Genomic DNA, 14,703 nt, shown 5'->3' with positions numbered 1-14,703 from the left:
TGCCTCAACCCTAGGGTACATACCCAACACAGCTCTGTATACCCAAGCAATGCCTCCCATGTCTACACTACTATTTTTAGTAGTGTAGTGTCCTACTGCCTCACCCCTACCAGAGAGCCTTTCCTGGTCCTCTCCCCACTGCAGAAACCTTTCACTGCCACGTGTCTACACACCACAGTGACAAGTGTGGACGCAGACTGCTTTCACTGTGGCATGTAGCTCCTGTACTCTACAAGCCACCTTAAGTCCAGACCAGGCACACATCACACAGGGCATGAAATTTTTCACAGCCCTGAGTAACATAGCTAGGTTAATCTAAATTACTGGGCAGAATTTAACCCTTCATGTCTGAGATCAGTTCGACAGTGATTCTCAAACTATGGGGTGCAGAGCACTGACTGATCATGTGGTGCTGTCTGCTTACGCATAGCTCCTTCTCTAAGCATCCAGATTCTGTGAAGTACTTAGATGCCTGCAGTAGCCTCTATAGAGGATAAGGAACAAGCCAAGAAGCCTCTGATAAAGTTCTGATGCAACTAGAGGAGTCTGTAGCTCCATATGAAGAGAGGCAAGAATTGTGAAGGAAAAGCTGCCTGCACAGTTAGAGCAATTAGCTACCTTTGTGAGATACTTCACACAGAAGGGAGCAAGAGACCTGGTAGAAAATAGGTCCTGGGATAGGGAATAGTGGGGAAATGAATTGCTGGTCAGACACCAAGCCTAAAAAATTTCAACCTTCAAAGATGAATATCCTTTGGAAGGTTAGGTGACTGAAACCAGGAGGTTACCAGAGAAATGCATATGCACTCTTAACTACAGTTAAACAATCACTGTTATGTCTGCTATTAACAATGCTAGATTTGTATTAGTTTACTAGAATTGGAACTTGCTTTCTAAAAGGCAACTGTATACCAAACACAGGTATTCCTTACATGGGCAAAACTCAATTTTTAGTGATTGTTCTTCAAGTTTTTATACTTAAGGACGGCAGACCACTTATATTCTAGTATTCTTAAACTTCTAGTTCAGATAATTGAGATCTTGATGTGGTTCTACAGTTTTCAGAAGAATGTTAAAAGGATACAGCAGAATTCCATGTTCATAGTGAAAATTACATCCTTACAAAAACTTGTTTCTCTTACAAGGAAAGAGATGGCTTCTCAAGATGCCAGCTGGGCAAATTCACCATGGGACCTAAAAGTCAAGTTGGGTTATTTATTTGTACATTTTCACTGGTAACAAAAGTGATGGAATTGAAATGACAATTCTGTTGCCTTGTGAGTTAGGTTAGAGCTCTCTTCTACAGCGGTGTTGGTTCTGCAATATTAGTAAGAGTAAGAAGTAGGAAAAACTTTGTCCCTAAAGTAAAGAGAACAAGCTGTGCAGGCAGCTTTTCCTTCTCAATTCTTGCACATACAAAAGAGGTAGATCTGTGTAAGAAAGTGCCATTTTATTTGCTTACTTTTCAGCACAGATTTAAAATGCCTGCAATTTTCAAGTACAAGATAGTCTAATTCCTCTGTTAGTCAGGATTCTGTTTTCCCACAGAACATGTGTTGATTTTCAAACAGTGCAAGCAAAACGGAACTTGGTTTTAAGCAGGGGATATTGATGAGCAAGTAGTTTTAAAACACAATACAAATGACAAATAATAATAATAATAATAATAATAATAGGCCAAGTTTACAAGGGCACACAACACTCAACTTGAGGGCATTTCTGGATCTGTCATGTGATAACTTTTGAATACCACATCCAAGCAATTCCAATTTTCACAGAATATTCTTTGCCTCAGTGGCCTGAACTCCTACTGATTTGCAGGAAAATCAAATTCCAAAAGGCTAAAAATGGGGAACACCTGGAGCCCTGCTATCTATTTAGCACCATCCCAGCTTCAAGCACCTCACAATTGTCTACAGATCAAACAATTAGTTAATGGCACCAATTAATGCCTTCAAACATAATACTGCTGCTCATCCTTCCAATAGTTTAGCATGTTGACATACTGTATGACTATTTCCCAGACACGTGATAATGAAGCACGCACACAGCCCTGGCATTGGGGGAGGAGGAAATGGCAGACCCTAACAGGAGAAATGGGAAACACAGCCCCTAGCTTCTGTGGACGAAGGGACTGGGGGGCAGATGAAACCCCTGAAAGAGGGAGATTAGGGGACCCTGGTTTGGGGGAACAGGGGGCACAGGGAAGTAGGAATGCGGGCACACACAAAGTGCCAGACATGGGAAGAGGAATGGAGGCACACAGAACCCCCAGGGCAGATTGGGGAAACTTGATGGAAGGGACAGAGCCCCTGCAGGGAAGAGACTGGGAGGATTGGCAGAGAATGCAAGGAGCCCCTGCAATAGGCTCAGGTTACAGAAGCTACGAAGTATGTGTTCCCCTAGAAACAAAGTTTGCCCTATGCATATTCTGTTACTGGCTTTAAACCTTGCACTGTCTACAGCTTTGTAGTTATTCCTGAAGTCAAACTCCAATGGCTGGTCTATACCTAAAAACTTAGGTCAACCTAGCTATATTGCTAGGTGAGAGAGAGAAACTTCTCACAGAATTTTCAGGTTTTTGCATTCATCCTACGGATGTAAATATTGTTTAAAAAGTGAACTGCTTAAACGATTAAAAAATATTTCATTTAAACAGTTAACCGATTAAAGGGCCAGCACAGGGCTACTCTGGCTGGCGGGGCCACTCCGGCTGGTGCGGGGCCGGCCTACAGGTTAACTTTTAAGGCAGGTTAGTCTTACCAGTTAACGGGTTAACATTTTACTTCCCTAATTCATCCCCCCTTATTCAATGAGCATCACTCTAAACATTCTTCTCTTGCCTTTAAACTCTGCTTGCTTACTTTAATCAGCATAAGACCAGAACACTGTTCAATGTGTACTCCTATTACGCATATGGTAACTATCTTACTATTGTACTTCTACTGCTGTTTTATCATTTCAGTTTAATTGACCCACAATACATTGTGTTCTGTTTTGGTTGTCCAGGCTATACTCCTAAGATACTGCTATATACAATTTTCTGCTGAAATATCTCAAATGAGAGGAGCAGATGTTTCTTAATGGTTTGAGCGGCAATATCTTATGCAACAATTGGAGCCTTTGTCTGTTTATTAGAGTTGGATCAATTTGTACCTAGTCTCTCGGGCCTGGTCTACACTACAAAGTTTTTTTTTTCAGCACAGCTGCCAGTTTGGGTGTGAAAAACACACCCCTTAGCCAATATAGCTATGCCAGCAAAACCCCCAGTGTAGATGCAACTATGCCAACAAAAGCACTCTTCGATTGGCACAGCTAACGTTATTCAGGGAGGTGATGTAGCTATGCCAGTAGGAAAACCTCCTTCTGGCAGCATACTCCGTGTCTATGCTAGGGGGCTCTGCTGTTATAGCTACGCTAGCAAAGAATTTGTAATGTAGACAAGACCTCAGTGCTTTCACACTAATTTTGCTTTATTCTATGACTGCAGTTTTTTCGTAATTTTTTTTAAATAAAATTGTTTCACTTATTGAGAAAATGTCTGCAGCATTTGGGCCTGGTTCTTGGATATCTCCCTCTGAGAAAAGTAAATCAGGTTACAGTAGTTTAGCGATGGGGACATTTCAGATTTCCAAAGTTATCAGGTAGCCTAGGTTAGATTCATGATCTAGACTGCTGTCCAGTATAACCAACCTGAAATGTCAACTGCTACTATTGTCAACTGCTACCAAAATGAACTAGAAACTAGTTTAAAATCTAGTAAAGACATATGTCAATAAAGAATGACAGTCTTACACAATTTATATTTCCATTCTGTTGTAACTTCAGATTCATCACTTAGGCTGGAACTCAGGATCCAATCCTTATGAAGTATTTCCCTTCCATGCTATAAACAAAAAAAAAAAAAATCATCCCCAAAGGAGAACAGGTAAAGGAATGAGCACAGAATGGGATATGATTAAAAGTTAGAGTCTCTTTCTTAAATCTGAGACTTTCAGCCCAAATTAGCAGATGAAATGGTTTGCTGATGTCGTCCTCTGCCTACAATACTTAGGCTTCCATCGATCATGAGAAGGCTGTTTCTGGACAGCCTTTGAAGCTGTCTGACAGACAGTTGAGACTGACCTTGCCTCATAGCAGAAGGGGTCTGATTCCCACTTATAAGGAATACTCTACAGACAATGAAGGTTACTGGTTATTTAAACGACTCCAGTATTCCATAAGTTTTAACACTAAAAAGGTCTGGTACTCTAAAAAGTCAGTCCACCACTTCTTTTTGTTTGACTTGTGAGAACCACTGACCAGTTCCTTCCATTCACCAGCTCCATCAGTAAGTCTGCCTTTAGGCTGACCGGTTGACTTGAGGGTATTATGGGACATTTCCGGAGGCTGATCAGAGCACATTAAAGCAACACCTCGTTTACACTGGCACCGCGGCACTCCAGTGAGGGTGCAGCAAACGTTATTCCACTCACCAAGGTGGAGTACCAGGAGCGCTGTAGCTGTGGAGTCGGAGCACTCTACGTGCCTTGCCAGTGTGGACGGGTAGTGAGCTAGTGCGCCTGGGGCTCCTTTATCGCGCTGTAACTCGCAAGTGTAGCCAAGCCCATATTTTCATAACACCCCTGTGAAATGAGGGGATATTACTATTCCAATTTCAGATGGGGAACTGAGACACAGAAATTAAGGTCAAAAGCATTCACTAATTTTGGGTGTCAAATTTGTCAGCTCTAGTATCTTATTTTTCAGACTACTTCGCAATACATGGCACTTGGTATATTAAAAGTGCAGATTCCATTGACTTCAGTTGCAGCTGCGAGTGCTCAGCACATCTGTAAATCAGACCCCAGGTGTCTCATCAGGCACCCAGAAAATGAGGAACACGATTAGTGACCACCTGTAAAAAATCTGATTTAAGCAACTTGACTAGCATCACATAGGAAATCTCTGGCAAAGGCAGAAATAAAATCCATTTCTCCAGGGCAACATTCAACTGTCTTAACCCGGAGACCCTCCTTTCTCTTGTTGCAATCCCTGGCCTTATTTACGACATACATTCTAACTTCTGCAAGAAATGAAGTGGGAGTGCTACAGACAGCAGCCTTCTTTTCTACACCACCTTGATTCAGCACAAGTGGAGGTCTATCTTGGGCACTGAATGAGGCAGGCTGATGTGGAAAAAATAGTATATGATCACAAAATTAAAGACTTTATCAATGCATATGCACCAGGGGACCAAATGAAGGTTGCACAGGTGGGATGACACACTCTGCCTGTAACTTTCACAGATTTTTTTCAAACGGTATGTAAATTAGCCAGATTTGAACAGTTTTTCATGGGGAAGGCAAAAGACAAATCCCTGACACAAAGGTCATGCCCCTGTCAAATTTCAAGTCCCTGGTCTAACGCATGGGGGAGTACTACAGCTTCTCAAAGAAACGACTGCCAGAATTTAATATAGGCAAAACATTTCTCCCGGGCCTCATTCTCCATAACGACTAAACTGTTCCTTTTTGGTTGAAACTTTCTAAAATAAGTCAGGCTGAGGTGACAGGTTTCAGTGGTAGCTGTGTTAGTCTGTATCAGCAAAAAAAAAAAAAATACAGGAGCAGGTATAAATACACAAAAGGATGTGGGTTGCTTTACCAAGTGTTAGGCAGGTCCAACGAGATAAATCAATTAACAGCAGGATACCAAGGGAGGAGAAATAACTTTTGAAGTGGTAAGGGAGTGGCCCATTACAGACAGTTGATAAGAAGGAGCGAGTAACAGAAGGGAGAAATTAGTCTTGGGGAAATTAAGTTTAGGTTTTGTAATGACCCAACCAATCCCAGTCTTTATTCAGGCCTAATCTAATGGTATCTAGTTTGCAAATTAATTCCAGTTCTGCAGCTTCATGTTGGAGTCTATTTTGAAGTTTTTTTGTTGAAGAATTGCCACTTTGAGGCCTGTTATTGAGTGACTAGAGAGACTGACGGATTCTCTGACTGGTTTTTGAATGTTATGATTTGTGATGTCAGATTTGTGTCCATTTATTCTTTTGCGTAAAGACTGTCCGCTTTGGCCAATGTACTTGAAAAATTTCAGCTTGAATGGTTAAATTGGCAAGTTTCAGAGTAACAGCCGTGTTAGTCTGTATTCGCAAAAAGAAAAGGAGTACTTGTGGCACCTTAGAGACTAACCAATTTATTTGAGCATGAGCTTTCGTGAGCTACAGCTCACTTCATCGGATGCATACCGTGGAAACTGCAGCAGACTATGCATCCGATGAAGTGAGCTGTAGCTCACGAAAGCTCATGCTCAAATAAATTGGTTAGTCTCTAAGGTGCCACAAGTACTCCTTTTCTTTTTGTAAATTGGCAAGGTTATAAATAGCTGAAGAAAGTGCCTAATAACGGGAAGTGTTGGGCAACCTTAATGTGCAGTGCTAGCATCCACACCTACAGTAGAACCTCAGAGTTACGGACATCTTGGGAAAGGAGGTTGTCCATAACTCTGAAATGTTCGTAATTCTGACCAAAGTACAGTTCAGGCTCCAGCAGCAGTTGGCTGGCAGCCTCCTTTCAAGCAGCTTCTTTCCCGGGATCTCCCTCCTGGGCAGCGGAGGGGTGTGTGAAAACAGTGTGTCCCCCTCCTGGCCGGGGTAGGAGAGTTGAAAGAGGCACAGACCCATGTGCTTCCTCGCTGTCTGCCGCTCGGGCTGCCTTGGGCTGGCAGCGCCAGCGTCTTCACCTCCTAGCTCTAAGTGGCTGCCCCATGCATGGGGGTGGAGGACAGGCAGCTCAAATGTGCCTACCTTTAAGATGCAATACAGACACAGTACAGTATTTGCTTTTGTGTATGTGTCCGCTGCTGCCTGATTGGTTACTTCCAGTTTCACATGGTGTCCAGTTGACTGGTCAGTCTATAACTCTGGTATTCGTATCTCTGAGGTTCTACTGTATATGACAGACTTCAACATTATAAGCAGAAATGTAACAATTCTCATTCACTAGTCATTACAATGAGTATCTCTAAATATCTCAACTTTTAAAAACAGAGCATTTTAATTAGTTTTTAATGGGACAATATTTCGGGCTGTTTAAAGTGCAGAACTTTTTTCTGGTGTCTTCCCTTTATGGGATTTATGGGTGTTCGCATACAGCCACACTTTCACACTCACATGCTGAAAATAAAGAGAGACCAGTATGTGAGAATAAAGAGACGAGCTAATACAACAAAAAAACAAGATGGAAAAATGCAATACTTGAAATGACATGGAGAATTTGCAAACTCTTCAGCGCTCAGTCTTCTGGTCAGCTATTATAGGGAAGGGGGTAAACAGGATCCTCCAGGGATCTGTACTGGGACCAGCGCTATTGAACATATTCATAAATGATCTGGGAAAAGGGGTAAACAGTGAGATGGCAAAGTTTGCAGATGATACTAAATTACTCAAGATAATTAAGTCCAAAGCAGACTGCAAAGAGCTACAAAGGAATCTCACAAAAGCGATTTGGCAACTCAAAAGTGTTCCTATTCTTCTTGCAAACAAGGCAATTACGGTAATCTTTCCATTTTGTAAATGGGTTATAGTTCAATGGTCTTATCTTCTGAAATCAAAATCTTGATAAAAAAAGTTGCTCTAAAACTAATCAAGAGGAAATCCTTTTGAAATAGAAAACTTTAATTTTTATGTAAAGTCTGTACAGCCATACAAATTTTTCTCACTATAGTCTGCAGTTTTATTTCCACTCTACAAGATGCCTTGATACCCTTCTCCCGGGGTATAGTGAGATAAATAAAATTGGAAGTTAGGGTGTTAGACTAATATCCAAATTTTTCCTATCAGACTGTGAAATAAGTTTCCAAAGAAAGTATTATAAGTCCTATTGCTCGGAACACTTAAAAGGAGACTGAATAAGTGCAAGAAACTGCACCAAAGAGCTTAGAACAGTAGTGAAGTGAATAGTCTAAATGGTTTATTCTGATTTTTCCAGCTCTTCCTGGCTTTAGAAGAAAACAGAGGCTCTGAACTTGAACTCTGCTGAGTTACTGCTGAGAGAATTCTGCACCAAAAAATCAAAAATTCTGCACATTTGTCGATAAATAAATGTGGAGGCTCCAGTATGGCAGTGGAAAGCACAGGTCTCTGGCTGCATGGAGGTAAGAGATCATCCTGCAGCCCCCGCCCCAGATTCAGAGTAAGGCTGCACCTGACCCTGACACAGCACAAGGGCGGGGCCTGCCCAGAAACAGCCCAGGGCCCAATGGGAGCTGCGGGAGCAGCGCTTGTGGGCACAGGCAGCACCCAGAGACCTGCTGCCTCCTCCCCTCCCCTCCCCAGGGGCCACAGAGACGTGCCAGCAGCCAGCCACTTTCGGGAGCAGTGGGGGGGAAAGCGCCTCCCAGCCAGAGCCTGCCCTTCGCACCCACTCCTACACCCCAACCTCCTGCCCCAGCCCCCTCCTGCACCCAAACTCCCTCCCAGAGCTTACACCCCTCACTCCTTCACCCCAACCCACTGCCCCAGGCTCAGCCAATGCACACCCCACAGTTGAGAATGTTACACTGATTTGTGACAATCCTTGAAGAATTTTGGATCTATAAACCGTAAGTTACACTAATAAAAAGTAAAACTCATGAAATGTTCAGTGGATTCTATGAGATTAGGTGCAGTGTGACCATATGACCCCAGCACCCAAACTCCCTCCTAGAGCTTGAACCCCTCACTCCTGCACCCCAAACTCCTGCCCCAGGCTCAGCCCGGAGCCCCCTCCCACACTCCAAACCCCTCGGCCCCAGCCCAGATCCTGCACCCTCTCCCGCATTCTACCTGTAACAATAGTAATTTAATTTCTCCAACTCCACCAAAAGTTAAAACGTAACTGCAATAAAATAATTCCTGTCATGATTAATCTATACTCTAATCATACCTAGTTCTGTGCAACTAGATTTCAAAGTTCACATGCATTACTTTGGGGGGGGGGGGCAGGCAGGGGGGTTAATGTTTCCTAATCACTGTTTGTCACGGATTGAAAGTTGGCAGAAACACAATATTGCAACATATGTGCATCAAGATTGCAGTTTTACTGATGAGTCAATGCAACTAGAGGTGTCTCTACTAAACTTGTGAATCAGTTAAGAGTATATATTTTCACAACATGGTACTCAAACAAGACAAGTCCTGAACAAGAAATTTTGCTCAACTCAAATATTTTGCCTGTACTTCTTGAAAATAGTTTTTAGTAGTGTCCAGGAATACCACTTATTGTTTACAGTGTGTAGCATTTCATGGCTGTGATAAAGTATGGAAATTGTCAGCCCAAAAAGAGAAATTTTCAGGGTACATGAAAGTGAATTACAAAGAAATCCCAACATAACCTTAACCAGAGTTGTAACGTTAGTTTGAGAATTTGACTTGGAGTAGGGATTGTGAGCTCGATCTACGAAAAGGATATAGGTGTCTAACTGCCAGTGAGCACATGCACAGAAAGACACCTTAGTCTAAGCACCTAGCTCACGGCTTAGGCAGGATCTTGTAACTAAGCACTTCCCCATCTATCTTGCTGCAGGACCTCGTCTGGTAGGTATTTTCGTAGGATACCAAAACCAACACAAAACAGCTAGAGGATGAGGAGGTGCCCCCTTCTATCCCAGTGGTTAGAGACCCAGGATGAGGGGATGCAGGTTCAATTTCCTCTTCTGCCTAATGTGGAAAAGGGACTTGAACTCGGGTCTGCACCACACCCAGGAGAATGCCCTAACCATTAGGCTAAAGGGGTGGATCTCAAGCTCTCCTAGTGAAGCTGTTCCACTGTGTATTAATAATTAAGTATGCACTCAAGTAGGGAGACTGGACCCTGCGTCTTCCACCTCTCAGATGAATGCCCCAACTCGTAAATGCCCTAACTCAGCTGAATGACCTAACTAGGCTATAAAGTAATGCTCACTCTCTCTTTGCTCAATGAATATTTAAAGGGATTAGGCACCTAACTCCAGGAGAGGGTTCACAGATGTGAGTCCTGAGCCAAGGAAGGTTCCTAAGTCCATTTGAGGAACAGGGCTTGAGACCATCCCTTTTCTCTGTATTTCCTGTGGACAATCTTAGGTGGCTCCCTGCTCAGCATACTCGCTTTTGTGGATCCCATTCTTAGGCACCTTAATCTCCCCAACATTGTATAGGGAGCCTAGGCACCTAACTCAGAGCTGTGGATTGCCACTGGGTGGCAATGTGCCTAAATTAGGCACCCAAACACTGAATTGCATTGCCCAAGTCCATTTGTGGCTCTAGCCCCATGTCTTCTTTTCCAGAAAGCACTTATTACATGCACTTCTGGAAATGAGTAATACAGCTTCTGCTAACAGCATGAACAATAATACGCAACCAACCTGGTAAGTTTCCTCTTAAACAATTCTTAAGGAAACCTAGACACAAGTGCTATGCATTAGAGATGTACTGCACTGCACTTTTACTGTTCACTGAACTCCAAGAAATTTGTTAAATCCAAATTGCCCAAGGTAAGCTAACCTTTGAAAGCATACTTTTGTATTAGGACCTACTGGTAAACATCTGTGCTGGAATCAATAGTAGAAAGCATCACAAAAATGAATCTTTTTCAAACTAGTAAAAGAGAAAATGATGGTAACTTTAGTGTTTTAACTAGGGATTTAAACTGAGGCAGAGTCATCAGGGCAAAGATAAAAATAACCATCTCCTGAGGAAAATATAAGTGTTAAGAGAGCTGAATGGAAAAAGAGAAGAAAGAATAAGAATTTCAAGTTGTGTGCATTCAGCTGAACTGCAAAAAGAATTTGTTTCCAATCCGTGTCACTTCCTTAGGTTTGACTCCTCTTATTTATCCATATTGCCCTATATTATTAGCATACAATTACAGCAATGTTATGATAATAGAAAGATTCAGAATCCAAACAAATGAATTCGGTGTCACTATTGGCAGTTTGTATTTAAAGAAAAGCTACAAAGCTCAGCATAACAAAGATACGTACACAAAAGTATATAATGTCACTCACCTCCATCCTTCTAAAAAACTCAAACTTGTGAAAATATGATGGATATTGCAGGCACTGAAAGCAATTTGGTCCCGCACTTGATCAACATAAGTGGTGTGAGAAATAACGGTTCTCTTTTAAAGAGGATTTAAATCAATCATATTTTTCTTGCTGTTCAACATTTGGTCCAAATGTCCTTACTCATTGTAGACCTGATGCTTTCACTTAGAGCTTTAAATCCACAAAACTCTGTTATAGCATGAATTATTCCTTACTAGCATTAATAATCATTAAGGGTGCATGTCTGTCACAGAGTGACTTTCCGTGACTTTTGCAATGGTGGGTGCTGGCTCAGGGGCTCCCTGACTGGGCAGACCCTGGGCCAGCAGCAGCAGTTTGGGTGTGCGAGAGGAGGTTCAGGGCTGTGGGAGAGGGGTGTGGTGTGGGATGACACTTACCTCGGAGGGGGGAGGGTGGGGGGCTTCTCAGCTCCGACCAGCATGTTCCTGCAGCTCCTAGCTCCTAGACCAATGGGAGCTGCAAAGCCGATGTTTGTTGCTGGAGCAGCATGCAGAGCCCCCAAGGTTACCCCTCCCCCTAGGACCTGCAGGGACATGCGGAGCCAGGTAGGGACATGTGACCCTCGCCAACCCTCTCCCCCACAGCGCCAGAGGGGGTCCCAGGCCGCCACCCACACCTCTTCCTCCAGCGCCAGTGAGGGTCCCAGGCCATGCACCATCACCTGCCCAGATCACCCCGGGGCCCCCCAGCCCAAGTTTTAGTTAGAGGTATATAGTAAAAGTCGTGAACAGGTCACGGGCCATGAATTTTTGGTTACTACCTGTGACCTGTCCATGACTTTTACTAAAAATAACTGTGACTAAAACAGCCTTAATAATCATCAACTAAATGTAGCCTTAGTAACTATTTTACTTTAAGTATAAATCCTACTAAAACACTACTATTATAATGAAACAAAAATTGTCAGGCAAGGTGCAAATTGTGAACAAAATGGCAAAGAGAAATTACAAACAATAAACTGAAGTTAAATAGTGAAATGTTCCAACGGGTGCATGACTGGCACTTCATTGGCTGTTTCGCAAAGACCCCACAGGTCACACTCATTAACTTTATTTTTTTCCTTAGAACATCCAAAATGCAGGGATTATCTGTTCAACAAATAGTGACAGGGACTGAGGGAGTTATCAAATCCACAGATCAAATTGGTCACAGCACCACAATCAGAACAAAAGCCCCTAGGCTCCCAATCTTGCATTTAGTCCACTAGACCACGTTACCGTAATGTATTTATGACGGTCAAAACAGAGAATTATCAACAGAAAATGTTTATACTAAAGCCAGATCCCTCTTCCCTTTACACACTTTACTATTATTTTTTTCCCCTTGGGACCTTCATTCTAGGTCCTTATCCCAAATTTGGGACTTGGCAGGCTCATGTGGCTGAGATATTGAGGCAGAATGGGTTGTGTTTCAGGGGGCTGAGATTATCCCTGAAGCACGTTCAAGATTCGACTACACATAAGCCTGTATCTAAGACTGATTTTCCACTGTTTTCTTTAAACTATTTTAACACATAGTGTGTCTGGGGTGCAGGGGAGGTTAAGCTATACTTAGGGCCTTACCAAATTCACAGCCATGAAAAACACATCATAGACCATGAAATCTGGTCTGCCTCGATAAAAATCTGATCTTGTGTGTTTTTTTACCCTATACTATATAGATTTCAAGGAGGACACCAGTGTTTCTCAAACTGGGGGTCCTGACCCAAAAGGGAGTTGCAAGGGATCATAAGGTTGTTTTAGGGAGGTCGCGGTATTGCCACCCTTATGCTGCACTGCCTTCAGAGCTGGACAGACGGAGAGTGACGGCTGGTGGCCAGTGAGCAGCAGTGGGTGGCCAGGCGTCCAGCTCTGAAGGCAGCGCCCCGCCAGCAGCAGCGCAGAAGTAAGAGTGGCAATACCATACCATGCCACCCTTTTCTTCTGCGCTGGTGCTGGCTCCACCTTCAGAGCTGGGCTCCCAGCCAGCAGCTGCCACTCTCCAGCTGCCCAGCTCTGAAGGCAGCCCCATCGTCAGCAGCACAGCAGAAGTAATGGTAGCAGTACCGCAACCCATCCCTAAAATAACCTTGCAAGCCCCACCCTCTACAACTCTTTTTTGGTTGGGACCCCTACTGTTACAGATTTTAATAGCTGAAATCATGACATTTATGATTTTTAAAATCCTATGACCATGAAATTGAACAGAATGTACTGTGAATTAGGTACGGCCCTAGCTATATTACAGCTTTCATGTAGTTTTGGATGCACCCAAGCAGTTCACTGGTGAGAAGTTTTGCTGGATCACCCTAATCTGGATTTGCCCTGTCCCCCACTTGACACATTCCCACAGCAGCAGCTCCCTGCTACCAGCAGGGAAACACGCATCCCCCGCGGCTGCGTGGAGACAGATCAGGAGCACGCCAAGAAACAGGGGAGGCCAGGCAGGCCCGCCCCATGCGGGGCAAAGGTGGCGACCAGGAGTAGGTCTCCGGTCCCACCCCACCCACTCCGGGCAGGGACTCAGCGCAGGTCGCCCCCCACCCCGGATAGGGAGGGTTTGGGGGAGGCTGCCTGGGGCAGTGCCAGCCGCATGGGGTCCCAGCGCGGAGGACCCCAATGAAGGGAACGGGGAAACCTCAAGGGACCCCCGGGGGAAGCCCCTCGCTGAAGAGGAGCCCCGGGCCGCTCCGGGGCAGGGTGGGCAGCCCCGAAGAAGCGGACTCACCTGCCCAGGCGCCCAGCCCCGGGCCCACCACCAACGGGCTGCCCAGCACCCAGACGCGGAGCCCGGCCAGCAGGCGGTAGGTGGCCCGCACGACGAAGTACACTGCACTCAGCACCCCGACCCAGTAGAAGAGCCCGCCATTGGGGAGAGTTCCTAGGACCTCCATGCTCCGGGGGCGGAGGACAAAAGCAGACTAAACCCTGCGGGCCAGCGCTGACCCACACCCGTAATACAGCCTGCCCACCACTACTTCGCCATTGGCTAAGATGCCTCTCACTCAAAAATATGCTCCTCTTCCATTGGGCAGCGCTTCTCCACCCCGCCCCCAATTCTACAGACCACGCCAACTGTCTTCTCATTGGAAGATAGGGATGCTCATCAAACGCTCCCATTCATCTGTCTCCTGCACGCCACGTGGTCGACTTTACGTTCCTACAGCCTTTGGCAGAGGCACTTGTCAGTCACACAGAGCGTTCTGTGGCCGTTGGTGCCGTCGGGGCGGGTAGTTTGAACTAAGGTGCAAGGTCTCTGCCAGCTAAGCCTCTGGAGTCCCACGCAGGGGAGAAAGAATCCCCAGACTGGGCCCAACTAGCGGGACAAACGGGCACTGCCTGGGGACCTCTTCCAAGCCCTGAAGGCAGGAGATCCCAGCAGCTCACCAATAACTGTAAAGTGCAGCTTGCAGTTGCTGATTTGCAGCAATGTACTTAACACCAATATTGTCATACAGCTGCATAACTATGTATGCCTTTACCAGTGTTTAGGTAATAGACCTCATTACAAGTAGGGGCCTTCCTACTCTTGCTTTTGGACTGTAACCAAAGCTCAGAAAAGTGAGACAGGAATCCAGCTGTGCGGTAGGGCAGGTGCCTAAGCTGCTAAAATCTACAAGGCAGAATGTTTGACTCATATCATGGCACAAGA

At 44.6% G+C, this 14,703-nt stretch overlaps 1 protein-coding gene across 1 annotated transcript in view; it reads right to left on the bottom strand.

Annotated features, from left to right (window-relative positions):
• Nucleotides 1–13,987, bottom strand: part of HSD17B12 (hydroxysteroid 17-beta dehydrogenase 12) — a 151,020-nt gene extending 137,033 nt beyond the window's left edge. The window contains exon 1 of the mRNA XM_077818566.1: nt 13,780–13,987. Within this exon, the coding sequence (XP_077674692.1) occupies nt 13,780–13,945 (166 nt within the window). The 5' untranslated portion in view covers nt 13,946–13,987. The remainder of the gene's footprint in view (nt 1–13,779) is intronic.
• Between the last annotated feature and the right edge of the window lie 716 nt (nt 13,988–14,703).

The sequence above is a fragment of the Eretmochelys imbricata genome, chromosome 6, assembly GCF_965152235.1.
Source record: "Eretmochelys imbricata isolate rEreImb1 chromosome 6, rEreImb1.hap1, whole genome shotgun sequence".
Lineage (NCBI taxonomy): Eukaryota > Metazoa > Chordata > Testudines > Cheloniidae > Eretmochelys > Eretmochelys imbricata.
The sequence above is the reverse complement of the archived record's forward strand: the minus strand, read 5'-3'. Positions and strand labels throughout refer to the sequence as shown.